This window comes from Cyprinus carpio, chromosome B3, assembly GCF_018340385.1.
Source record: "Cyprinus carpio isolate SPL01 chromosome B3, ASM1834038v1, whole genome shotgun sequence".
NCBI classification, from domain to species: Eukaryota; Metazoa; Chordata; class Actinopteri; order Cypriniformes; family Cyprinidae; genus Cyprinus; species Cyprinus carpio.
In genome coordinates, this window is record NC_056599.1 from 26180091 (window position 1) to 26196134 (window position 16044).

General features: G+C 37.5%; 1 protein-coding gene across 2 annotated transcripts; it reads right to left on the minus strand.

Annotated features, from left to right (window-relative positions):
• Window positions 1-348: 348 nt before the first annotated feature.
• On the minus strand, window positions 349-13411 carry LOC109070204 (ras-related protein Rab-5C-like). 2 transcript variants are annotated; one of them, XM_019086800.2, is made up of 7 exons: window positions 13256-13393; window positions 12671-12786; window positions 7772-8102; window positions 5299-5450; window positions 2151-2273; window positions 1978-2071; window positions 349-1799 (listed from the first exon to the last, which is right to left on the minus strand). In XM_019086800.2, the coding sequence occupies exons 3-7, from the start codon at window positions 7938-7940 to the stop codon at window positions 1672-1674; spliced, it is 666 nt and encodes a 221-aa protein (XP_018942345.1). In that variant the 5' UTR covers window positions 7941-8102; window positions 12671-12786; window positions 13256-13393; the 3' UTR covers window positions 349-1671. The 2 variants fall into 2 exon arrangements, with proteins under 2 accessions (XP_018942345.1, XP_018942344.1); XM_019086799.2 differs by lacking the exon at window positions 12671-12786 and having other exon boundaries at window positions 13256-13411.
• Window positions 13412-16044: the final 2633 nt, after the last annotated feature.

Below are 16044 nucleotides of genomic sequence, written 5' to 3' on the forward strand. Positions count from 1 at the left end.
GTTACCTTATAAAAAAAAAAAACGTTTTATAGTACATGCAGAGGGTCCCCTCAGGGGGCCGCCGTGTAAGGATCACATGACCAGCCGAATATTATTTACCTAATCTTAGTAACCAGCTAGTTATTGGACACTTTCATGCATGAATGAACTTAATCATGGTTGACTGCGAACAGTGAATTGATACAATACCATCAGTTCAACTCAAAACGACTGCCAGCACAACATAAACAATTCTAAATAAATTCATTTAGTAATGGTGAATAAAGACCTCCACCCCAACCATATTTAGGAAAGGAATTAAACTCATCGCCGCCTGTATTTAGAAATAACAACACAACAATCAGAATGTATACCTTCCCCTCCTTTATTGGTAAAATTACAGGTTTTATTAGGTTGGTGTTTTTCCATTTATTTGTTTTTGTCCATTGCCTCCCTCGTTCCTCAGACCCTGCTTGAGACGTCTGGGTCACTGTTCACATTTGTTGTGCTAGGTCACATGTGATGCTGAAAATGCCAGTCGAAAGAGACATCCTTCGACATAACACAGGAGAGAACAATATTGACAGAAAATGACTTGTTGTCAGAGGACAAAGAAATACCCAGTGCACTCTAAGAGACCTTAAGTACAAAAACAAGTAAATTCTTACAAAGGTGCTGAATTGAAATGGCTAATGATTGGGGTCATATTCACAGGAAAATAAAGGGAAAAAAACAAGAGTACAAGAGCAGTGATATTATCTTTTTTTCCCCCTCGTAAATATTTGTGATTTTGGTCAGAGGAGGCTGATTTTGCCTTGTGTCATTTATGTGTGTTTTCTCCAAGTCCGATTTCAAAAACATTTCATTAATGGAAAGGAAAAAAAAACAACAACACATCGGAGTTACACCACCTGTTAATGCATTTAGATATACAAGTAGATATATGTAAATGATTAGAAAAGGAGTCTAGCCTATTAAATCATATACTGGTTTCATTTGTGCTGGAGTAGTGGACGTCTGAGAGACTAATACAATAGAAATAATACAGGATCTACAGAACAGCCTGACTTAGATGGAAAATAGCCTGTTTGCTCATTCTCCGATCTTTCCTCTCTCCAACAAAGGAGGGACGTGATCAAGGAGAGCAGGAGAAAGATGAGGTGTAACTCAATACTGGCAGTATGCATCCACCGAAAGGGAGAGCGAGTTTGAATAGTGACGGCGCCACTAAATTTTTCATTCAAATGAGCAAATGAGAGGATAAGGAAATACAAGGGAGAGATAACTTGTTTTTCCAGCAGCAGCAGTCTGGAATTTCTTTTGTCTTAAATGTGATTGGTTAGATCGGATCACACGTTTGTCTCCTTTTGCTTTGTCAAAACTCTGTATAAGACAAATCGAATAACTTTGAAAAATCACAGATGGCAGAGACACTTGTGTCCTTGCTTGTGTTTGCTTGTATCTGAATGTGCATGTACTGTTTTTGGGAGGAATAACTGGTCGAAACATTAACGTGTCGATTTACAAGGGTATCGACGGCCAGTTTTCAGTTCTGAAGCTGTATGGTACAGTCTAACTGGCCATAGTTTAGAGCTGGGTCATAAGTGAAAGGATCTCACACTATGGTTTCATACTATGTTTGTGTGTTTGTATCAGTCCTTGGGTGCATCTGCCAGCTGATTGGTCCGATGGTTAGTTGCCGCCTCCACAGCACTGGCCGCTTCTGCCCTGAGGTGCTGTCTCCTGTAAGTCGACGCCTCCTCTGGCCCGTCCGCCACTTCCTGCTCCACCCTGCGGTTCACTCTTTGGAAGCTTCTTGGCTGAGGAGAGAGATTGAGAAGGAAATTTTCTTCATAAACGTACTAGGTTGGCTTGAACTGAATTAAATCACCAGCAGTATTTGAATGATTGGCTGTGGCGTCTGGTTGAGAGTTTTTGCAGCAGGTGAAACTGGTGTCATGTTGCTGAACAGAGTCAATAAGAGAGATGAGATCGTACCGATAGCCATGAAGATCTCGTTCACGTTCATGGCGGTCTTTGCAGATGTCTCCATGAAGAGTAGGCTGTTGTCGTCTGCGTATGCCTGTGCCTCCTAAAGAAAGCAAATGGATGTGTTAAAAACATATCAGAAGCAGGTTCATACAGGTGGTTTTGCGTTCATATAAACATACCTGAAAGTCAACAGCTCTCTTGTTGGCCAGGTCTGCCTTGTTGCCGGACAGAGCAATAACGATATTTGGACTCGCCTGACGCTGCAGCTCCTTCACCCAGTTCTTTGCTCTAGTGAATGTGTCCTGAGATTGCAAAGGAAACCAGCAGAAAAGTAACTGTCAGAGGGGTCATCAGATGAAGTAGTAGGGCTTTAGTAGGGCACACAAGGATGCATTAAATTGATGAACTGAAGACAGGAATAATGGCTGCTGAAAATTTCTTTTTTGCGTCATATTTTTAATGAACGGATCTCTAGATTTACTAAAAACACCTGCATATGCATGTTTTTTTTTTGTTTTGTTTTTTAAAGAGACTTAAAGGAGACTTATTATGCCCCTTTTTACAATATGTAATATAAGGCTCAAAATACCCCATAGCTCATTTATTATATATAATAAAAAAAAATGCCTATTTTTAGTGGAAGCAGTAATACACTGTTTTCAAGCATGTCTCCTTAAATGCAAATGAGCTGTTGCTCCCCGCCCCCTTTTCCAGAACAGGACTGTGCCTTCACAGCTCATTCCTCAGATACTCTTTAAAAAAAAACCAAAAAAAAAAAAACCTTCCACTTGATTTTGATTACCATGTCTATCCAAATGGCAACCTCCCAGTCTCTCTCTTGAAACCAACACGAAAGTGAGTACAACTGCATTTCATTGACTGGCCGCTAGAGACTGGCTCCAAAAGGGAGTAAGTCCCATAGACTCCCCATTTTAAAATGCCCAACTTTACAGCAGAAAAAAATATGTTTACAACCTGGTACAAAAAATGTTTTTGGTCTATATAGCTAATTTTGCCCTTTATGACAACTGTAAGGGGGTGAATTTTTTTTTAGAACTCATCCGTTTAAATTATATTAAGCCTTAAAGTTCTGCATTAATTAAGGGCGTGGCCACTTGAGTGACAGGTGGACTGGTGGTGCTGACACTGCCGTCGAGCCAGGTGGGTGTGGCTTCAGCAACCAGCTCCCACATCTTTGCCCATTTTCGATTATCTGGGAGTGACACACGGTGACGTGCTACCAAGATGACAACGGCCCACTCCGCCCTCTTTGAGCTTCAAAAACACTCTTCAGAAAACTACGGGTGACGTCACAGACACTACATCCATGTTTTTATACAGTCTATGATGAGAATGGCAGCAAGTATGAATAATGCTCAGAATGATTGTGAATTAAACATCTCTGATGATGTTCATTGCTATGGATTTTATCGAGTTACATAAAAAGATAGGAAAAGGATTTAATTGTGAACTGTTACTAATTATATGTGTACTACATGCTATGCTGTCAAGGCATTCGAGTCCTCACACGTGCAGAAGTGTGCAGCCCCAGACTGACAGCTGGCACTCAGTGAATAATCTGCATTATAAAAAGATATATATTTATTTTTTTAAGATTATTTATGATTAATTATTGTTGCCAAGTTATCTAGTCGTTGCTTGTTTACAATGCTGTGTTATATGGAGCAGTTTGTTAGATCTCTAATTTGTTTGTCAGATCTCTAATTTGTTTGTCTAATGAAGTGCTGACAGATGTATGAAAGCACACAAGTTACACTGTAATTTAAACGCAGCAGACTTTAATGGACAGTAAAACAAAGGCAGAATACTGTATAATTCCAGGGCAGCACAGTAATATTGACGAACGGCTAAACAAACGCAGAGCACTGTAACTTAATTTGAGCAATCCAAAACAAAGTAGAACAGAGCGGTAACTGATTTTATACTGTGTTCTGCCTTGGATTCTCCGGGGGTTTCCTCCAAGATACTTATACACATGATAAAGGAGGTCTTGAATGTCCCAAAAATATCAATTTTATTATTTTCGACCAAAAACGAAGTCGTTTTTTTGTCTTTGCACGGCAGCACTGCTGTCACTCTGCATGTGGTTTCAGCAGCAGGCACATCAGTTTAACCCACGTCCTGCTTTTTGCCTATTTTCGATTAGCCGGGAGTGAAGCACGGGATGGTGACTGTCGGCTCCGCCCACTTTAGGCATCAAAAATGCTCTTCAGAAACCTACGAGTGACGTCACAGACACTACGTCCATGTTTTTTCACAGTCTGTGTGTCTATCACACTGAAATCATGCATTTTAAACCATATCAGTTAAAACTTCTGATATACGGTTTTCTGAGTGCACACATCCGGAGCACATGCAAAGAAAGCGGCTGTCACAGCATGTGAGTACTAAACTAAGCTCTCCTTTCATGTCTTATTGCACTAAAACCGTCAAATACACTCAAGTTTATGTTAAAAACAGACATGAGTTACGAAAACAGTCGGTTATGTCTGTGAAGGGAAAAAAAAAGCGTGTTTATATTAGATCTGTGTGGCAGCAGCAGCGTAATACACAGTAAATAAATCAATAAATCCACTGCTCTGTTGTCTCCTCTGAGGCTGAGACTCTAAATACTGTTCTGTGCTCATCAGTGCAGCCAAAGACAGAACAGTTAGCATGCATTGCTCAAACTTTCTCCATTGCGTTAGAACTGGTACACCGTTGTTGTTTGTGATAACGGTGGCAGCGCCGTGGGTGGAAACTTGCAGATTAAGGGGCGGTAATATTATAATAAGATCCCCTTTCTTTGAGCGGATTTGAAATCTGAGTGGAGCATTTTTTCAGAAGCTTGCAGAGAAAGGCTTACCAAAAAAAATTTACTGGGTTGTTTTTTTTTTGTTTTTTTTTTTACACGTTTTATGTTTGTTAGATGCACTGGGGAGCCAATTATAGCATATGATATGTAATGTCACCTTTAAAATATATTACATATTACAAATAAATTACTGTATTTTGATACAATCACACATACACAGGAAGAAAGTGCACTGCCACTGTGACTTTGAGCCAAGGTCTGACTGTATCCTACAGAATAATAATTAACCCCAGCAGTCAGTCAGGTGAAACCTTATTATTCAGACCTTACCCTTCTGCTGAGCACAACGGCGTGATGTCAGCCTTTATTAGAGCCAATGCACGACTGGCAAAGTAACATTTGCAGCTGAGGTGCCACGTAACCCTCAGCTGGTGAATGACTGGCTGTACAGGACACCTGTCTGATAAAAACGCAGACTTAAATGTTTTGATTTCATAATCACGGGCACTCACTGTGTTAGTAATGTCATAGACGACAATGGCCGCCTGGGCTCCTCTGTAGTACATAGGGGCCAAGCTGTGATACCGCTCCTGTCCAGCTGTGTCCCAAATCTCAAACTTTACTGTTGTATCATCCAGGCAGACTGTCTGTGTGAGGAAAGCAGCTAGAAAGAAAGAGAAACAGAAATGTTTATGACATGAAGCCAATGTACATCAGTTCATCTGATAAAAATAATTTTAGCACTTCCTTACTGCGGAGTTATTTCAAGCTGAACATGTACAGAGGAGAGGAAGAATTAGAAACAAAAATATGCATCGTCATGATCAGACCATTTAGAGTTATTTGATGTTTAATGCAGAGTTATGTGGTGGGGGTTTGACAAAATGATCTGCTGCTCATCACAGTTGATCAGGCCAAAAACATGAGTGTTGAAAAGCTTAAAACATTTGAAAATTGCTTTTGGCATAGAGATTTCCTGAGCAGAAGGATTAGAAATTAGATCACAGTCAAAGGGAACAGAAAGTTCCCTTTTATAAATGTGTCTCATTACGTTTACATTTACCACTCGGTTTTAATTAGTATCAGGGCTAAGCTAAGCACTACTATTATTTCTGCTCATACACTTACTGTTCAAAAGTTTGGGGTCATTTTTTTTTTTTAAAGAAATTACTCGTTTTCATTTAGCAAAAAGAATGCATTAAATTGATCAAAAGTGTTATCAAATTTACTGTTAATCTTACAAAAGATTTGTTTCATATAAATTCTGTTTTTTTATTATTATTTTTTTTTAAACTTTTTTATTAATCAAAGGATCCTAAAAAAAATCATGGTTTTTCACAAAATATTAAGCAGCACAACTATTTATAATAAGAAATATAATAAGAAATGTTTCTTGAGCAACAAATCATCATATTAGAATGATTTCTGAAGGATCATGTGACACTGAAGACTGGAGGAATGATGCAGAAAATGCAGCTACGCATCACAGGAATAAATAAAGATGTATTTAAAGAGTAATAAGTCATTTTAAATTGCAATAACATTTAACAAATAAAATTTTTACTGAATTTTCGATTAAATAAATGCAGCCTTGGTGAGCATAAGAGACCAGTCAAAAACATTAAAAAAAAAAAAAAAAAAAAAAAAAAAAAAAAACCACAGCAAAAAATTTATATATATATATATATATATATATATATATATATATATATTTATATATATATATATATATATATAAAGATATCAGATGATGAGAGATGACACCCGACCAAACAACCACTAACACTTTCGCAACCACCCTGAAAACTTTACCATCACAACTGTGACAGTAGCACAGACACGCAGTATAAAACTGTTCAGAAAATGCAGATCAAGTGCGAATAAGAAAGACCATGCAAGTTTCTAATCCCTTCAACTCCAAACATTGTGCTGATTCAGGTGCCATGGTCACATGTTTGTAGTTTGCAATAATTTCTCCACAGCACTGAGCTTTGAGCTGCTCACTGACGACAGGATGATGGCTCTGAAGGAAAATATGTAGAAGGACAAAAAAAAAAGTGCTGAGGATTTCCTTATTGTCAGCTTTGTGTAAGCATGTGGTATCCTGCCTGCACTAAATGTCACTCCCAGCTATTTTCTTTCCTCATGCCTGACTAGAATGGATCTCTTGCTAAATATGAAACTGAGCCCTGATGGAACAAATCCATTAATGTCCACAATCTAATTCACTTTAAGATCCCCTGAGACACTGACGACTTATAAATGGAGGGACACTAGCACACACACTCAGGAAATCCCATTGTTAACTGCTTCCCTTTCCTTCTGGTCGCCAGACTCCTTCCTCTTTGCTCTCTTTGTCCATGTATTTCTTTAAAACAGTGGAGAACATAAATCTTTTAAAACGTAAAAGTGAATACCATTTTAAGCTGTATACAGAACGTGTTTGGTTATGAGATCAGATGTGTGCACATGCGTAACTGCGTGTCTGTTTTATACTGCAGTATAACTCATGTGGTAGTCATGTGATCAGCGAGTAAGAACCAGCTTGCCTGCTTCTGACCGAGCCCAGCCCTCTCACCACATATCAACATAACCACATACACGCAGAAGGTTTGCTCCTTACTGAGTGTGTTCTCACCGTGTCGTGTTTCAAGATACGATCCCGCAGCCAATCTTTTAAAGGAGATTGTGTACAGTTCTATAGAATATTTCAACTAAAGATTACTTTTAGAAGAATGTTAGATCATGTAAATGTAAAAATAGGAAGAAATTAGTATCAGAATTAGAAAACTTACAAAAAAAATAATACAAAATCTAACAACGGCCCACAGCCGAATGTAGTGTGCATCGCTAACATTTTTTAATGTCAAGACTGAGATCAGGACCTGTGTGCGTTCTTGTGCTGCAAATTCATAATCAAAAGTGTGAGGAAAACCCCTCATCTTTAGAAAGGACAAGCTTGGACATAAACACACTCTGGCTAACCTCCAATGGTGCTCTCCTGATACTCGTGGAACTGGCCTTTGACGAAACGCAGCACCAGGCTGGACTTGCCCACGGCAGACTCTCCCAGCAAGACCAGTTTGAACTGGCATATTTTGTTCCCGACGGGGGCGGCACCGTTGGTCCGCGCTGGTCCACCTCGCCCCGCCATGCCAACAGGCCGGACAACAGGAGAGGAGAGGGCTGACTGGATCTTAGAGGGGTCCTGAACCAGGATCAATGGAGCTCGGGGGAGGATGGGGTCGAGAGTGAGAGAACCAGGGAGAAAAAGTGAGAAATAGATGGAGAGATGGCCCCTACTAGATGAACAAACCTAGAGAATAAAAAGGAGAAAGGAAGTTGATCAGCAAAACACATAAAAGACCAGATATAAATGGCTATATTAGAAAACACTGGACTGTGTGAATGGAAAGGGCGGACTCATTACAGGTCGTTAACAGCTATCACACCATTCCAGCACACTAACCATTAACCAGCCGCCCCATAACGGTTCAATAAAGCTCACCACAACAAAACAGTCCCCTTTACAGATTCCACCCACACTGTGCTGCAATTACAGTTAAAAGCATCAATATGAAAACTGTAAATATCAGTGTCATGTCACACGTACACTAACCTAGCTCCCCAAACAACCTACACTTATCAGCGATCCAAAATTATCTGCACCGTATCGACTCAGAAGATGCCAAAAACTGGTCAGAACATGTTTTTTTTTATGTGCATATTTGTTATTCGGAGCATAACACAGACCCACATTCAGCTCAGCTTGGGGCAAAACATTTTCTTTAGGCTTTCAGACTGATAAATACAATCACAGCAGGGGAAAACACCGATTTTCAACTCCTGAAACATTTCTTTTTGGGCAAACTGGGCTTCAGGGATACTTTTTGTTTATTAGAAAAGTTCCATGGATCCTCTGAAGCAAAACACAGACAGAAGAGCTGAAGCAGACCGCTAAAACTAACAGCATAAAGATGAGGGAAAATAAATGTGATCATTATTAAAGAGAGAGAGACACACACACACACACACACACACACACACAGAAAGAAGAACTAACAGTAACTCTGAGGTCATTATTTGTGCTTGTTAAAAACGGAACAGATATTCTGTCTGCTGTATGCATGGTAATGGGCAGCGGGAGATGAGAGAAGATAGATAGATAGATAGATGTCAATAAACAGATGGACGGACCTTCATCCACTGTAGGAGACTATTCAGGTATTGAGGGCTAGGCCATTAGAAGTGGTAACACAAACAACACTTTCATTTTAGGTCAACTGAAGTAGTAAGTAGTGGGCAATGAAAAAAGTGATTCTGGAGAGTGAGATGTCTTGCCTTGAGGTTCAGTCTAATCCAAAGCATGTGATGGAGGTTTAGAATCCCTTTCTCTCTCTCTCTCACACACACACACACACACACACACACACAAACACACACACCCTTTGCAAAGTACACCTTCTCAATTCAAGATGCCTTGATGGAGAAAGTGGTACAACCTAAATAGAAACAAATAGAAAAAAAAAAAAAATCTCGCCAAAACCACACCAGAGTTACAGCAAACATTGATTAAATAGCTTATACTGGCAATCCTGTTCTTTGTTCACACATAGCACCATACTGGTAATTTACTGCTAATGTTACAATTTCTCATAACAGAAAACTGACAGAGCTGATTTACTGACCTTCTGAAAAATTGAACTTTTGAAAAGGTCGAGTTCACACATGATCTTAAAATAATAATAATAATAAAAAAAAAACTTTTGATATTGTAGTGTTAATAATTGTTATTAAAATGATTATAATAATAGAACAGATTTTTTTCAGTAATGGAAAGGGTTAATATTATTTTATAATGCTTGTTTAATTCAATAACTTTAAAAAGCTCATGGCTAAACAAATGCCTTGAAATAAATAAATGAAATTAATATCACCAGCAAAAGCACCTGGAATATATCACTCAGTTAAAAATCAGACTAAAGAATAATTCTAACAGTGAGGCCAACGAAGAATCAAAAATCTAGAAATGATTTCACCAGAGAGGGTGTGGGTACGAAATCTAGAAATGATTTCACCAGAGCGTGTTTTTGAAATACTGATGCGATTTTCATGTCCTGCTTTACTGCTTTTTAACAAGAACTATACCAAAGACCTAAAGCATCTTATAAGCAGATGGACTAACCTCAAAATGAAACTTGCAGCAATACTCATAAAGTTCAATTCATACTGTCATTAATGACATCAGACACTCACTGTGGAAGGACGGTTTCATCATCATGACTCTCTTCACCACAATGCCCCTTTGTTCGGAAACCAAAGTTGAAGTGACCAAATTCCAGATAATGACACAGATAAAATTCCACAGAGCACCGCTGTAATGTCCTCCTGCCATCGCATTTTACCCTACTACTAACAGAACTAGCCACCTGAGTCACTTCCTGTCACCTTACTGTAAGACACATGGAGGCTATGACACCTGTGCGTACATGCATTGACCAATGATTATGGCTCATTTCGTGTGAAATCACATCATACCAGCTGAATATACAGTGTTGTAATCCAACAAGGAGTGCAATAATGCCATCCCTCCCCCATCAAACAGTTGAGAGAAACAAACTGAGAGGGAGAGATCGCATCCGTGTGGAAATAGGAAATGCTCTCCAGGAAACTGACCCGCTGGAAAGAAATCACATGCATCACCAACACAGGACCCCAAGCAGCCTGACCATTAAACACATATCTGATAGACAGGGTGTGTTAGGGAAGACCGTCTATCTACTGGAAGAAGTCATTTCAATTCTGCAGAGCAAACACACAGATAACAACACACCCACACCCTGCCCAACGACCGTCTGGAAGGCCAAACTGACACGCTCGACAGCTGCATTCATTAATAATACAACTCAAAAGATGCTATTATATGCATCTTACAATAAGAACGCTGAACGCTCCATCAGACAATGGCTTTTTCCATCTCTCAGTCTGATTGTGCAGGCCTGTAATCTACTTTGTGCTCCAATTGTTCCTGTTCATTACAGCTGCTTCAGCATCACTTCAAACATTTCATCTTCAGATGCTTATTCAGACACATTAGGTGGTTTGTACTTCCTTCATAAACATGTTTCTTGATATCATAAACCATAACATTCCTCTGTGTGTAAGTTTTTTTTAATCTACTACTTTTATTTATGTTTTATTTCAATTAAAAATTGTAGCTAACAACAAGAACACTGAAGCAGACTGTAGGCAAAACTGCTAACAAGTTCCCACATCTTTTGACTACTTTCTTTCTTTGGTGAATACTGGCAAAGCGATTTTGTTTTTAAATCGTTCTTTAAAATAGTTTCCATTAAGAGAGATTTCCACTTGGCAAAATAATTTAGCTGATGAAAACAAACACAGAAATGATAATTACAAAAACCTCTATGACTAAATCTCAATATTCAGTTTGTGAACCTTGTATTTGTGTGTGAGTGTTTTAATGCCATGCCAGCAAACCTGGTGTAAAACAATATGATTAAAGTCATAATCATAAATGGAGAGAAAGCACTCAAAAGTAAAAAGTAACCTTGATCACACCCAGGTTTCTCATAAAAACCTCAATATCAACTATCAATTTCTGTTATAGGCACAATATTTGGCAATGGCCATTTCAATCCAATGAGCAAAGACATTTTAATTTGATTGCTTTAATGGAAGAAACACAAAAAATGCTTTCTTGATGACCTAAAATGCCTCAAGCAGTCACAAAGCATGCTGGGAAAAGCCACTTTGCTCTGCAGAGCAGAACTAGGAGATGAAAGTAATATTCTGTTCCTGTTTGCTCACCTGCAGTGGCAGTCAAAACAAGAAAGTGTCACACATTAACTGAAGCACATTTCCATCGAAATGAACTCTCTTTCTATATTCATTCACATCAAATACTTCTTATGTTAAGCAATAGGTAGATCCTCACATCATAACTAACCAAACCACAAAAAAGACGCAAGCCTATATTGTATCTCTCAAAGACAATGGAATTAGGAGACTGTAAAACAGTGCTGAAGAAAGCAGGCTTCTGCAGTCATGTGTGCATCAAGTGCCTCTGCTGAACTAAAGTTCACTACACGCAACGGGACAGTGAACAGGGGTTATACTAGATTTCAAATCCTCACGACATCAAAGGTGAACATTCAGAACTCACAATAAAAGTGTTGAAAAAGTATGAGTACGAAGAGAAATATGTACTAATGTTGTAAAATACACATTAAAGACACACACATATAAATATATATATATATATATATATATATATGAAAAGTCTTAATATTTAAGACATTTAAGACAAATATATAATACTACACACACACATACATATAAATATATATAAAAATACTAATTATAAATGAATTATTACTTCTAAGACACTTCTAAGACACGATAAACAGTTCAAAAAGTTGTGTTATCAAAACACAGTTGTTAGTTATTACATTTACAGAAACAGAGATACAATTTTAAATATTAAGTTTTATTAAATAATGTTGCTTACTACATTATTATTAATAATAATTAGTATAGACACTGGTGTATGTGAGCTTCCAGGTTTACCATATTTGACCTTTTCTTTATATGTGCAATGATCACTGTTCATATGTGAATAAAAAAGCATAAATTAAATCTGCCTGAATTTTCATTGGGCTGAACTATGCACAATACATACTGTCACTAGACACAGTAGATGTCAGGGCATTTTTTTTTTTATTTATATTTTTTGTGGAGTTAATTGTGTGTGTGTGTAGTGTTATATTGTGGTATCTTGGGAAGCATAAAAGAATATTGTCTCGTAGGTTTGAGATGATATCAATGTATGTGCGATTTTAAGGGATGACTCATCTTACTGACCTGTCAATCAAGCCTCCTCAGGCCACATTATCGACTTCCTCATGAAGTCCTCCGCGTCTTTCACTTCTGATCTGCGCCTCCCACGATCTCAATTGAACGCCGGTGAACCTGCTACACTGATAAAAAAAACCGACAGGGCTTCGGAAAAGTTTCTGAAAGCGATAAAAGACGTGTAGATGTACGTTTGGAGAAGTATCACTTTACTAATCTTAGTACAATCGGCGCTTCGCGACACCTCGGAGATGCGTGCGGCTGCATCACAACGGTCAACAACGATAAGACACGACAACAAGGAAGCCCTGCTGTAGATGGTCAAACTTCAGAGATGCACACATACGGCTGTGTACTCACCCATAAAGGCCTGCTCTATTAAACCGAACCTTTGTCGTAAGATTCGTGTTTAGAATACGACAGACAGACAGAGAGAGAGGGGCCCGAGTTACTCCTTCATTATGTCGCTGAGGGAAAGATCCAGAGGAGCGGCTCAGGAGCGTCATGAGCATCGGCTAACAGTCTGGACAGTTCCTCTGTGTCAGTAAACACGACCAGCTAAACATATCAGTACCAACACCAGACAGCGCTTACCTTGAGATATGAGAGCGGGGCTTTTCTCTTTCTGTCAAATCCTTGGCTGTCAGGCTGACTGAAAATTCCCCTCCTGCCGCCTGATACGTCTCCAGTCGTCGGGCCTCGGCCTTCACTTCCGCTTTGAGGGACGAACTTCCGTAATCCGCCTTCTTCCGAGGAGGAGGGGCTTGGTTGTGACCAGGTTTTGACATATGTGGTGGTGGGCAATAAAATCACGTTTATATATATATATATATATATATATATATATATATATATATATATATATATATATATATATATATATATATATATATATATATCTCCAAGACAATGTTATAATAAATGTACAAAATAAATAAATAAATTAGCCTTTATTTACGTCTTCTCATTTTAAGTATTGAAAGGTTAAATTTCAAATTATGCTACAGTTATAAATATAAAATAAAACAAATGAAAGCTAAATAGAAATATATATTTTAAAATTACTAAAACTTAAAAATGTAAATAAAATCTAAAAAGCCTAATAATAATGATAATAATAATAATACATATACATATACTGTAGATAAATTATACTAAAATAACACTGGTGTTAAGAAGGCATACCTAATCTTTTCTTTAAAAATATGTCATTTGCATGACAGTGTTGATCAAGATGTATTTTATGTTATTGTTTCTTTTTTCTTTCTTTTTTGCCCTTTTAGTGTTTGTTGAAAACAGATACATTTCATTTATATTTTACTTTAATAACCTAAATAAACAAAACTGACTTTATTAACCTTTTAAGTCAATTAAGATAAGGGTTCTGTGGGTGTGCAGTCATTTATCATATTTAATAATAATAAGGTAGGCCTAATTAGATGCCAGATCAAGATCAAATATGTACTGAAGGTCTGCTCTGTAGACTTGCGCTGGAAAACTGACCCCTTGTTCCTTTATCAAAACAAGCTTTACATGAAAACAAGATCCGCTAATGCATGTGGCTCAAGATCATGTACTAACCAGTAATCACCAAGCTGGGGCGCCACAGGCTAATTAAACTTTAAATTGATTTTTTATTTTTATCTCGTCAAACGCTGTCAGGTAAAGTACGGCTGTGATTCTCAATCTTTTTTACTCGAAGGCGCCAAGTTGTCCAACACAATTTTCAAAATAAAAATAGACTAAGATATTTTAAGTATTTCTAATATTTATGCTACAATTGCGACAAAGCTGCCTGTTTTTAAAATAATTATCAAAAGAAACAGAAAGTGTTAATATATTTTTTTTAATTTAATTTACGTTTGTTAGCAATATCTTTGTTAATGTTTAATTATCAAAAGAAACAGAAAGTGTTAATATATTACACTTTACATTACTTTACATTTGTTAGCAACATGTCCATTAAAATAATATTAGCAGAATTTAATTTCTTTTATTTTTGTTGGCTAGCTCATCTTAATTAATGTTACTTCTAGTAAAGCCAAACTCTTACTGCAATAATTTTGTTGTTTTATATTTTTTATTAATTTATTTTTTAATGTTTTATTTTTTTTTTTATTTTTTTTTACTGGATTATTTTTGTTAATGTAGCCTGTTCATGTTAGCTCAAGTCCATTAAATAATATTAACAGAATTTAATATTGGGGCGGTGCCTTGTGGTAGCTTTTACTCATTTTAAATTACCCATAAAGAGTGCATTTTAAATAAAATAACAAGGAATTATATCAGAACCAAAAGGTACATAAATCTTGTACGGGTGCCTTAGTACCTTTTAAAAGGGTATCACCCATGAAAGCTTTTGTTCTGAGGTACCTTAAATGTACATATGGTTATATCACACTGAAGTAAGGATGCCCTCGAACAATTTTATTTCGCATATCTAATATGTTACAATAGGCTACAAACTTCCCTTACTCCCACTCACATATTGCTGTCAAATTAAATCAGATCTTTTCTACAATGAGTTAGATGCAACAAAACCTGCTAATTACTGCCCAGCAGTAGGCTATATGTAGAACAATCAGTGAGCAGTGTGTCATTAAAGTTGCGCGTAGGTGGAGAGTACATAGGCTGCCATATTCTCAACAACTGCTTTATGCCATTAATAATAGTGCTAAATTTTACTCAGACACACAGCAACTGTATCTGCTCATTATCCGAGAAATATTACGCATTCAGTATTTGAATGCACTTAACACACACACACACACATTCCTTCACTATGGCCAAAAGATTGGCACTCATGAAAGTGCGCATCAATAGCACGAGTTTATATTTCTATTTTTTGTACTATTTTTATGCAGAAATGTACTTTTTAGCGTGCATATGACACGCAGTAGGTAGGATAAGGGATGTGGGGTAGATGCTTACCATATGTACGCGAAAACGGCGTTTAATTCGCACGCCAACATATTGCGTATCATATGCAGACAAAAACTGCATGCAGGTCAAACACGTGTGTATCATATGCACGCCAAAGTCACTTTTTTCGTTTCAATAGCACGACTTTATATTTCCATTTGGCGTACTATTTATATGCATTTTCATGAGACAGACAGGTGTCCTGACATTTTATTCTTCCCGTCAAATTTTCCTACCAGGGTATACTGCGCATGCGCACATTGCGTCGATCCTTTTTCTTATGCTGAACAACATTTAATGTATCTGCATTACTTTAAGGGTAGGTTTAGGGTTGGGGTAGGTGTAGAGTTTAATAAAAACACAATCTTATAGGTAGAAAAAAAGTATTGTTGGTTTCCTGTAGCTGTATCCTTTCTAGCTACAACCACGATTATAACACATAATTACTGTATTTGCATTAC

Excerpts from the sequence above, each read along its gene's own strand:
- LOC109070204 (XM_019086799.2), bottom strand. The coding sequence starts at position 7,940 with ATGGCGGGGCGAGGTGGACCAGCGCGGACCAACGGTGCCGCCCCCGTC. Across the intron at positions 5,451-7,771 it reads TCAGGAGAGCACCATTGGAG|CTGCTTTCCTCACACAGACA; the intron begins GTTAGCCAGAGT and ends CTTTCTTTCTAG. Across the intron at positions 1,800-1,977 it reads CGAGATCTTCATGGCTATCG|CCAAGAAGCTTCCAAAGAGT; the intron begins GTACGATCTCAT and ends CTCTCTCCTCAG.